Source organism: Haliotis rufescens, unplaced genomic scaffold (genome assembly GCF_023055435.1).
Source record: "Haliotis rufescens isolate VD_foot unplaced genomic scaffold, xgHalRufe1.0.p SCAF_2, whole genome shotgun sequence".
Lineage (NCBI taxonomy): Eukaryota > Metazoa > Mollusca > Gastropoda > Lepetellida > Haliotidae > Haliotis > Haliotis rufescens.
This window is the reverse complement of record NW_025963890.1, coordinates 29,639,962-29,652,002: the sequence shown is the minus strand read 5'-3', so window position 1 is coordinate 29,652,002 and position 12,041 is coordinate 29,639,962. Positions and strand designations below refer to the sequence as shown.

At 38.4% G+C, this 12,041-nt stretch overlaps 1 protein-coding gene across 2 annotated transcripts in view; it reads right to left on the bottom strand.

The window, feature by feature from the left end:
• Window positions 1-12,041, bottom strand: part of LOC124121654 (coiled-coil domain-containing protein 24-like) — a 370,739-nt gene that overhangs the window by 129,278 nt on the left and 229,420 nt on the right. For both annotated transcript variants that reach the window (XM_046484687.1, XM_046484688.1), the window contains exons 4-5: window positions 4,247-4,311; window positions 1,367-1,442 (exon numbers count right to left, since the gene is read on the bottom strand). In XM_046484687.1, the coding sequence (XP_046340643.1) occupies window positions 1,367-1,442; window positions 4,247-4,311 (141 nt within the window). The remainder of the gene's footprint in view (window positions 1-1,366; window positions 1,443-4,246; window positions 4,312-12,041) is intronic.

The following is a 12,041-nucleotide window of genomic DNA, read 5'->3' as shown; positions in this document are numbered from 1 at the left end:
GCGTGCAGGCAGTACACCCCTCATGTGCCATATTTCGCTTTTAGTCAACTATGTTAATATTTTATCATCGTTTTGCTATATCTGTCGCATCATTTTGGGGATTTCATAACTTTGTTTTGGGCATGTATTACCCCCAAAATAATCTGTCTATAAACCAGAGTTGCTTTGGTCGGGCATACACCTTCAATCCGCTATACCTGTCAGGGTATTGTTTATCAGCTACACTGTTATCTGAAGCACACCTGTAATTAGCTTACCCATCGGGGTAATTTAGTAGTGTTTTTTTTTGTCAATAAACAATGTGCTACAGGCTCAACGAGAATCACCAATTAAGCCAAAACAATAAACATTTTATTTAACATTTGCCTTATGTGGTCTTGTCTGAATCTGAGGAAAATAAACCAGATGCTTCAAGGTAGAAGTCTCCAGAAGGCTGGTTGTACCTACATTTGTGCAAGATGAGGGTGATTTTAGGCCTTCAATCTATGACCTGATTTGTGAATTTTCCACTAGCTCCCTGTGGACGGGATGTGTATCTGAAAACATCAACTTTTCTGCCTGCTTCAAACACTGTTTCCTGGATTTAAAAAGTGCATATGCCTGTGTATAGGGCCTATTATTTATTGCTTCTGTCACATCTTTTATCCATTGTATTGCCATTTATGACTGTAAACCAAATCCTGTGTATTTTAACATAAATTATTGAATATTCATTAATCTTGTGTGTTTTTTTACTGGTTTCATAGTTTAGCTCTGTACGTACCGATTTCTGGGTTAACAATTGCTTTTCCTTTGGGAATCCTGTATATTGTAGTTGTTATGTGGGGGTCCTGTGATAAGTTGGGGTGAAACAATACAGCAAGGTCACGACACGCTATGTGTCGCGATACATAGTTCATACGATACATATTGTAATATACATATTCACAGCAAATCTCATGAAAACGTCTTGCATATAAATATTTTAGAGCAGGTTTCTAGAAGTTGGTGAGCAAATAGAAAATTACACTGTTATTGATGCACCAGTATATTGTTCCATGCCTAGTGATAAGACTCCAGCAAAGTTAAGTTTTTTGTTTGATGTTTAACGCTGCACTCAGCAATATTTTAGCTGTATGTTAGTGGTCTGTAAATAATCAAGTCTGGACCAGACAATCCAATCCATCAATCCATGCAATTGGGAAACGATGACATGTATCAACCTGACCACCTGACCCCGTTAGTTGCTTCTTACATCAAACATAGTCAACTCTTACTGAAAGCAAAGGTTCTCGAGGAGCCATTCTAACCTGGAACATCATGTGTATCTCCAGCAAAGAATACTGTAGCATTGTAGTGCATGGTTCAAAAGTAAGTTCAATGTTACCTGTTCTGTGGGGAGATAACTCTGGATGTGGTTTCATCAGTCACTGGTGATCTCAGATGAGCATTTGAACAGTGACCTTTTATTGAACAAAAACTGTGATGTATCAAAACTATCCAGTGTTATCTACAGATTTTTTAGAAAGTAACAACATATGTATGTATAAACATACCTACACAAAATGTTATTGTTGTTGTACCAAATTACTTAAGCCCCTATCTCACATTCACGAATCTGAACACCAATGAACACGATTTAACATTTTTCCTTAAATCGTGTTAGAACGTATGAAGGTCGCACACTTATTCGTGTTCATTCGTGGTCGTATGGACGTCGCAGCAAAATGCAATGCAAAAATTTATAACACGATTTAAGTTGAGCTGAAAAGTCGTGTTCAGTCGTATGAAGGTCGTATGACAGTCGTGTTCAAGCGTATGAAGATCCTGTTCAGTCGTATGAAGATCGTGTTCAGTCGCATTCAGTCGCATTCAATCGTGTTGGGGAGCGTGGGAAGAAACTCATATGACCTTCATACGTTTTAACACGATTCAACACGACTTTCATATGCCTTTCATACAACTCCCATACGTCTGAACACGAAATCCATACGTTTGTCATACAACCGGAAGAGCCCATCACGTGACTGAGTGAGAACGTGGGAAACCCCATGAAAGTGAAAGCTTCTTGCATTAGGTGTTCATACTGCCCATACAGAGGTCTCCTCAAGAACCATGGTCGAACACAGAATCACTTCCTGTTCCTCACTCTGCGACGCCTACGCTGCCTCCTACCCCTCACCATCAAAGCCGTAGCAACCAGAAGTACTTCCTCATCCTCCAAAGCTGCTTCTTGCCGGTCTTGTTCGTTGTTGAACATGGTGAAGACTGACACAGAAATGCTGTTGCAATGCAGCTTATATACTACATGACACACTTGACCAAAATAAACAAAAATATGTCGTATGAAGGTCTTGCTCAGTCGTATGGAGATTGTGTTTATTTTTGTAGTCGTATGAACATCGTAATGATTCAGGTTTAATCGTATGGCGGTCGTGTTGATTCGGGTTAAGTCGTATGGGCGTCGTATGTCAGTCGTGTTTTTGTCGTATGACAGTCGTATTTGGGTCGCGTTAAATGAGGTTAAATCGTGTTGTATCGTATGAATATCTTATGACGGTCGTATGAGTGCTGTGTTCATTCGTATGAAAGTCGTATGAGGGTCGTATGATGGTCGTGTTTGGTTAAGAAATTTGCAGAAACCACAAGGTCGAGCACGAATAAACACGATTTTTCAACTTTTCTTAAATCGTGTTCGCAATTTCTTAAATCGTGTATGTGAGATGCGGGCTTTAAACTACCACATATCCTTAAACAGGATGAGCTTCCTAATGTGTAGCACAGGGATAAAATTTAAGATACATACAGGATATTCGCTGCAGGAAGTGCCCCTGACCATCTTCTAGACAATTCTGCAAGTAATCTTTATAAACGCCCCACAAATTTACAGACAGTAGTCCTCATTTTCTTATTTATAATGGGGCATTCTTTACCGAGGAGGATCATATTATACATGCTGAGTTCATAAAGCAAAAACATTTCTACAGACATGATAACACCAGAAAGACCATACCAACAAATATGTCTTGAGGTACCCTATTTAGTCTCGTTTCATAGTATCATATACAAAATGGTTAATGGTGCATCTCTGCAGTTGTTATGCACACAAATTTGATTTATTACAGTGAATTTTATGTTCTGTAAAATCCTCAGGGAACCAACTTATGATTATATACTGCAACACTGATCACAATAACATTACTTTCGACTTGAAGGAAACTTAGTTCTAAAAGGATGTAAACATGTAGTAAATGTACAAGTCATAGAATTTTATTCAAGGTAAAATAATGGTTGTAGATGATTAATGTCTAGCAATGTATTATCACCAAAGTTGTAGTTTCATCAATGTTTGAAAAATTAAGTGCTCTCTCCAGCTCAATCTGTGAAACTAAGTTATGCATCTTTCTTGTGTACGGTCTTGATAAGCCACTCTCCCACTTGTCCCAGGCCCCGTTCCCAAAAGGGGTCTTAGCACTACAACTGTCGTAAGTCTATGTTTGAAGTATGGAAGTTTCAATCATCCTAATGCTACATCGCTTTGTGGATGGGGCCCAGGGCACTTAATACAGCGAATACAGAAAGCCAGATTAGAACATGTTTATTGCTAGTGCAAAAGATATTTTTAAGTGACATTTAGAGCTGTAGTATCAACAAAGAGAAGACAGACTTCATGTGTTCTTTTTAATGCTACATTTTGGTACAAATATCATGGATACTAGTACCTATCTCATCAAGCTGGTAACTTGTTCTGATATTTCAAAATTCCAAAGTGCAATTCTATATACTGTGAATCATGAAATCAATGTATAAAATGTGTTTTCCTTGAATGTCTCATAAAGTGACACAAGTTTACTTGGACATTAATTGTAACATCAGGTTCAGGCAATGACATACATCACATAACACTGCACCAAAACAAGCAGTTCTGATTGTCATTTGAAGAATCTTTATTGTTGGCAACCTCGTCAAATGAATATATATATATATATATCCTTCCTGCTATTGATTTCACTGAAGTTAGATCACATGTCAAGTTTGTTCACCACACTCAGTAATATTCCAGCAATATGATGGCGGTCTGTAAATAATTGAGTCTGGACCAGACAATCCAGTGATTGACATTACTTGTTGTTATTAGTTTTATGACACATTTTACTCTGGCACTGGCACTGTCATTGTTTTGTTGACACATTAATTTCATGATTTACAGCATTACATGTCGTTATCTCTGACTAATTGAGTAAACAAGAATTATAACAATACTCACGGCTAGTTTCCAAGACATACTCAATGACACAGCTGTTATGGCTGGAGAATAAGTGTTCATGATCTCTGTTGAAAGAATAAAGAAATAGAACATAATTACATTTAGTACATTTAGTACTAACTACTAAATGACTTTACCGCGTGTATCCAAACCATTGGCTAATTACGCCCATAACCCAATCACCCCCGGGTCACCACCCTGCACCGTACCCGGGGCAATAATCCCGCGCAAGCATCATCCCGCCTTTGTTATAGTCCATCATTCGCGCACCGTCTCTCTTCAAGTACACATGTGTTTCGCTGTATCTAATCACTTTCCCACCCACCCACCCAGCTTGCCACTCCTTTTCTTTCGTTTTCAGCCGGATGTGTCCTCTTCACCTGGAATGCTAATCACTTCTTTTCTTCAGCGTTTTTCTATTACAGGTACCAGCAGAGCAGATTGTATATATGTAAATAAACCTGTACATATGTAAAATAGGTTTTCAGGGCGCCTGTATATATGTACATACCTTCTAAACGATTCTGATAAATGTAAATAAACATGCCTTCTAAATAGCTGTATATATGTATATATGTATATATGTGAATACCTGTCTCAACAATAAACTATGTCGAGGTGTGCGGGGTTCTAGTGGGCTACACTGCTAGTAACAAATTAACTTGCTTCCAAATTAATACTCGTGCTTAAGGCTACCTGCTTTTCAGCGGGAACCTTTCCGGGGTTACCTGCTTCTCAGTGGGAACCTTGTCTTTCCCCACTTTTCAGCCGGGGAATCGTAAAATAACATACGTTGGGGCAAACAATTGCCACGTATATAGGCCCGGCGGCGGAAGTCGTCTTGTCAAGCGGTAGCTGACAGTTGGGTCCGCGGCAGTAGTCGCACAATGGTTTTGCTAATGGGGCCAGGCAGTGGGATCTGCTTTGGCCGGCTACCTGGGGCTTGGCAGCGGTAGTCTGACTTAGGCCAGCAGCGGTAGCTGCTTTTGGCAGCGTGTTGGTTGCCAAGCAATGGTAGTGTTTAAATATGCTACCGTGGGGGCCGGACAGCGGTAGCAGTCTCAGGCCAGCAGCACTAGCTGCGAATCGCCGTTGGCCACGCTAGTGGCCATGGGAATGGTAGCATATTGGTATACACAACTAGCAGCTTAGTAGCCCACTAGTACCTGCACACCCTCGGCCATTTAACCCAATTTCATCTTGTGTTTGTATTATAGGCACGGGCATCCACGGCTCGGTGGCCCGTGCCTCTCCTTGGCATATCGCGGGATAATACCTGAATGAAGATTACCAAAGGCTCTCACAGATTAGCTTCTGCAGTAACAGCTTCTGATTGTCTGAATACCCTAAAAAAGTATTTTGAAGCTAATTGCTACATCACACTCACAATTCTGACTTTTATCAAAAGTTCAGCACTGTCAGTCATTTTGAGTCAATTTGCGTGCATTGAAATAAAAAAATGACAAGAAGACGAAGTCATGTTTATCCCCTGCCAGTTGTACAATCTAAAAGACAATGACATCTGCAATCACATGTGACATTGTAAATTTGTAAATTTTACAGTAAATTGTACATTTATGATACTTATCCTATCTCACTCTATGGATCTCATCCTTCTTCATCGGATCCTTGTGTGGAAACGTCCCAAAACAAAGTTTCTAGCTTCCGAGCTTCATTCGCCCTAACACCTCTTGCATCACAATGGTGACCACCCTGTCAATCAGGTCATGCACACGGATCTTGTGCAGCTTGACATACATGCACTGATCACCTGACACCCTCTGCCTCATCATTCTCTTTCTTTTAGCTGACAGGCTGTGTAACTGTGATGTGGGGATGGATGGGTATGCATAGTTTGTGTGAGATAGGTTAAGTATCATAAATATACAATTTACTGTAAAATTTTACAATTTTTAAAACTTTTCCTATTTTACTCTATGCATTTACCCCACGGTTACACAGTGGGTTGCAGATTAACCAAGCCTTTATTCGTCTTATAAACGTGAAATATACATGGGGAAGCTGCTGCTAAACATGCCTCAATCCTAAGGTTGTTACACATCCTCGTCCAAAGACAATGACTCATGATTTTATGGGTGGATCACTGCACTTGAATTAGAATACCCATTTATGCAACAATGGACACAATGTCATGCCATCAGGTATAACATGCGCTGTGTGTTATCGTATAGGACATCATACTATGACGATTGCGTGGTTTTGAAGTAGACAACCTATTCAACCACAACTAGTAGCCAATGCGGGAGGGGTCTCCAGTCAATTAGCTCTACAAGACAAACCCACCATACGCTCTATGACATAAGCCGAATCTGCTTGGCATCTCATTTTACGCTTTGTTGTAGCTATCAACCCCAACCGCAGAATAGAATTTGCTAAGACAAGATGAGGTAATGATCGACAATATCCTAAAGAAGATCTTCAAACAAATACTGGTACATCACATGCTCCAGGCAGAGGTTAGCAGGTAAGGGTTTGGGACACCGCTGAAAAGGCCTTTATCTGCATTGACGGGCTGCCGTTAATTGTTGAGCCAGGACTAGCGAACCGAAGTGTTGAAGTCCTTGGACATCAGTTACAGAGACATCTCGTAAGTAGTGGGTTCTAGGTTCCAATCCCTGCAGTACAAACATTGGATTGCCAGTTCAAACTGTTGCCTGCAGGATTCGCTGCATTACATACCAACATCAGTGTTGCAGATGCCGGAAACTGACCGTTGTGAAGTGATTGAAGGACTGTTGAAAACGGAGCTATCTCTAGATAGCAATTTACTCTGGTTTTCTTCTGAGTTGGAGAAATATACTTCTCTTTTAGAATAAAAATTTAAAAGTGTGATGTTATTAATTTAACTGTTGCCAAAAATATTTCATGCTGCATTTTTAATGATTTTTGCAGGTCACCGAAGTTCAGCTGTGCGTCTGTACAAGAAGACTAACATGGCAATGCAGGCTGCCGTTTCTGATATTATTTACGGGAGTTCAAATGAAGAACTATTGGCGAAGGCGGGGAAAGCAGAGACCGGTACGAACAGTGCTGCGACAGTCTCCATTGCTCCCAACAAGGATGGTCAAGGAACGGCGTAAAAAATCGAACAGACCGGTACCGATGTCGCTGAAGTGGTCTCAAATCCAGCAATCAGGAATAAGGAAGCTGCAGAGACGCGCGGAAAACAAATCTCTCTTGTTTTCAATATCAGTGTTTAAACATGCTGTAAAATTGTGACAAATAAAAAGCTATGCACCGTTTTTGTTCTTTTTGCATGATCAGTGGCATTTTGTTTGCCTTTAAGAAAACTTGTAGGTCTATATTGAAAACAGACCCAGTCGGGGTCTTTATGGTAAAACAGACCTGGTGTAGGTAAATTCAAAGCTGCCCCCGGCTTTCAGAATGATGGACTAACCAAGGGTCTTCAGGGGTTGAAAAATACCATTGCCCGACGCCCGTGCCAAGGTTTAGATGTCGGGCGTGTAATATACGTTTTCAAGCATGCCCGTGGACATGTAGCGGTATTTGATTGGCTTATATTTTGTTAGTGTCCCAGACTGACAATGTAATTTGCATACAGCTACGCCAGTCAACCAATGGGATTAATACATTTCGATGTCAGGCAGGTCAACAACGAGAACCAGGCTTGTTTCATTGTTAAATCGTAGTAACACTTCCATATATGGCACATGCTTCTTGGAAATGGAATGACAGACAGTTGACATTTCTTGGAAATTGTAACACGAGGTTGAAACATTTTCCGACTTTAGAAGCTTCATTAGGCCTAGCTTTGATGAAATATAATTTTGTCGAACTACAACAAATGTGACTTTTAACGAGTGAAAGTATTGCATTTATTTAATATATGTTTCTTTTCGTTGTCAACTAAAGTTCATTTCCAGGCGTCAATAGCGATAACCTGACCGTGGTTGCTGTAAATAATGGCGAGTTGTACGATCTATCGACCCCTTTACGCACGATTTCGCCAAAATAATAAGATGTTACCTCATTAATAGACTGTAAAAATGTGGTTCTAAAGGAATATAGCTCTAAAGGTGCTTTGGATTTATGTCCCTAAAAGGAACAAAGTCTTTGTGTGTTTTACCTTAACACGTTAATGACATGTAACACATGTCAGGGGCTCAATATGCCAAAATATCAACAACTTTTGAACATAACATGTTCAGGAAAAGTGTCGAACATAGTAATTGGTAACATTCATTAGTTACCCTCTCCCACTGTCAAGTCAACACGAGGTACGTTTATATATGTCTACTGTTGTAGAGTTATATTAAGAGAGATGTTAACCGTTGTGTTATGTCCAACTGAAACACATTTAGAAAATCAATACTTGATTATCTGAATATTTCATCACTTTGCTTTGATAAATACAGCAGCAAGCAAGAGTCGAGCAAGGATTGTAGAAATGTACACATTTGAATGGACATGTTTAAGCTCTTGCTTGGTGTTGATGTTGTAGTATTGTAGGCATAGCAGAGCAAGAAACGCCAAGTACCAAAACTGTTTTAACGGTTTAGAGGGTTAGAATGAGCGGTGGGTGGGTCGGTGGAGAGTGCCTACTACTAATAATGTGAAGACAGAGATAATGAGAAGAACAAAATCTGAGCGTGGCTCACTAATACCCCCGACCCGACTAGTGTGTCAGTAGTTACAAATTAAATACCTAGGATAGGGTTAGGCAGGGTTCCCCCTAGACTCCAATATCTGAGAGTCACCTTGACTCAGCCTATGAATTTTGGGGAGTCAAAAATATTTTTTGAGAGTCAAATGTTTTATTGTATGATTAATGAAATTTAAAGTGTTTACTGTTAATGTTACACTTAAAGTTAAGTATCTTTTAAATATGATATGTCTTTAGTTTAAGTTAACAAGTGCTAATTAATGTTCTCAGCTGATTGTACTACAGAGAAATAAAGGATATATTAATGAAAAACAATTTTTTTTGGTTTTATTTTTTCACAATCTTTAATTACTTCACAGCTCATGAAACAATTTACAGTGACACTAATACAGGATGAATAAATAACATCAGTCTCAACTGTGAGACATAATTTTTAATCATGGATGGATATTAAAATACATTTCATGTCAGATTATAATTTAATACCACTAACTCATTTACATCTTTTATCTAGTTATCTTGTATTATCTATCAACAGTGAAGTTGAACTGAAGAATTGTGAACACTCGTAATATTTTCTGGCTGAATAGAGTTTATTAGCAACAACAAACATGCCCAAGGCTTTACATTTCGTATATACCATATTTATTCGTGTATAATACACACTCGTGTATAATACACACCCCTAATTATGGGCAATTAAATCCTGAAAAAAATATCTCTCGTGTATAATACGCACAGACTTTTCTTCAGTCTCATTTCAGGCTGTCATGATCCGTCATCGGAAATAGCATAACAAATCCGAATTGAATTACGCAAGTTAATCCTGTTGTTACATCTGGTAATAAAAATGTGTTCTCTGTATATCTGACCTTATGTTTGTCATCTATTTTATTAAGTTAGCAGTGGTGTTATACGAAGTTATGTTACTTCACGTGCTGACATCGATGCCACACGGAGTGTGAGAGTTACGTTCACTTTGATGAATAAATCGATTTTGTCGTGTTCCTCACAGTCGCACAGTTTTAGTAGCATAATTATATAATTATGCAAAACAATATGTAAAGCCCCCGGCTGTTCTGATTTTAGCATTTGTTTTAAAACGAGAGAAAAGTCTGGTCATGTGACCGGCTATGCAAATTAGCCTGTGGCAGTGGTGTTATGTTACTTCTAAAAATGACGATTAATTAAAAACTTGACGTTAATTTTAAGATGTTTGCAGATATTGTCTTCAGAAAATGTTTATAAATTAAGTTCAGGTGAGTAGTTGTAATATTTTCATTCCAAAGCTGATAAACAACAACATAGATATTTTGAAATTGCGTCAGTCATGACGCAGTCATTTATTTCTGGACGTATTTTTCCTTAATTGAGAGTCATATACGCAAGAATTCTGAGTCAGGGGAAACCCTGGTTAGGGTTTGAAAAATTCATAAAAAAATGGAAAATTAATAAAAACAATTTTTTTTCTTTTGACTGCACCCCTCCATATGACACAGATTATATGCACTAAGTTTGAGATGAATCCACTGAATAGTTTAAGAGAAATCGCGCGGACAAAGTTTTCGGACAGAGGGACGGACGGACAGAATCTTGGTATAACTATATACCCCTGACATTTGGTCGGGGGTATAATAATTATTTTAACTCACATTCTTGTACCACTGTAAATCGTGCAATTAAAATAACATGATATCAGAATATATTATTCCTTGTAAAATAGTAATTTGAAATACTATTTTTTCCGATCATTTCATCAAAATTCTTTTTCCTTTATATATCTGGGTATGTTTTAACATAATCACCAGTAGATTGGGACATAACGTTTGTACAGCTGATTGCTGTTAATGGCTTAGTTTACAAGACAATATACATGATAATCTTTATCCCTGCATATAAAACAATGCCTAGCATAACAAGAAATACAATCGAATTGGTAATACATCATGTCTGGTGTTGTTTAATCGCAAATTTCACATTTTCATTGACAAAGTTTGTTATTTTGTTGTTCATTCACCTGAAGTGATACGATGTAGTTTTTTTAACGACACAAAAAGTTAAAAAGAGTTTGATGAAAGTGTAACTCATACATAAGCCGACCCCTATCTACAGAATCTTTTTTCTGGTCCTCAAATGTCGGCTTATCTACTGTCCTATACGGAAGTTGCATGCAGGTAATTGTGATCTAGAAGAACATTGTGAAATGTGATATTTTATGGTGATGTTCGGTTATAAATTCAAAGAAGACAGCTTTCTCAACATTGCTGACACATGTTGAAATGTTGAAAAACTTGTCAGTTTGGATTGAGCCCCTCAGAAATGTCCCTAAAACTTTTGAACACCTACCCTGGATGACCTGGGCTATGTCCAGACTTCCAACACTGACAATACAGCTACAGTGTTCCCACCTACAGAAGATGCTTTCAAGCAACACATGTTGAGAGCCATGTTTCAGTCAACAATATGGCTGTAGATACAGCACTCATCTCATCTGCAGTGACAGATCATATGTTGTCTCCAGAAAGTGTCCTTGTCTCATGCCTTGACTGTCACATACGGAACACTGCACCTGCTCTGAGTGCCAAAACTCTGCACCAAACGATGAACCTGAAGGCTTGAGTGACAGTGGCAGTGGTGGCAGTGACTAAATGCATCTTACTGACAGTATTGAAGAAATTGCAAATAAATGCTTCACCTTGACACTTCAAAGTATGTCAGCAATTATAGTATATAACATCGGCGATAATTATCTCATATATATATGACAATAACACGATATATGGAGTTCCTGGTCGAAACGTAAAGATACTTAAACGGTTCATGTGTTCAAATAAAACAGTTTGGTGTACAAGAATGTAAATGATGACATCGTAATTGTTTTAAAATGTAATTATATATTTGTTATTTTTTTAACAGGAAGGGCCTGGGATCACATTTACTGAATTTTTCATACATTTTATTTTACCTACTTTAATTGTGGCAAATTTTATAAGCTCCTAAAGCAAACAGCAAGGGTTAAAAAACTATGACTTTTAACAAGTATGGCATTTATGATATATGTATCCATTCCCTGTTAACTAATATTCGTTTCAAGGTGTCAGTAGAGATAATCTGACCATGGTTGCTGTAAAAAACGATGAGTTGTGCGAT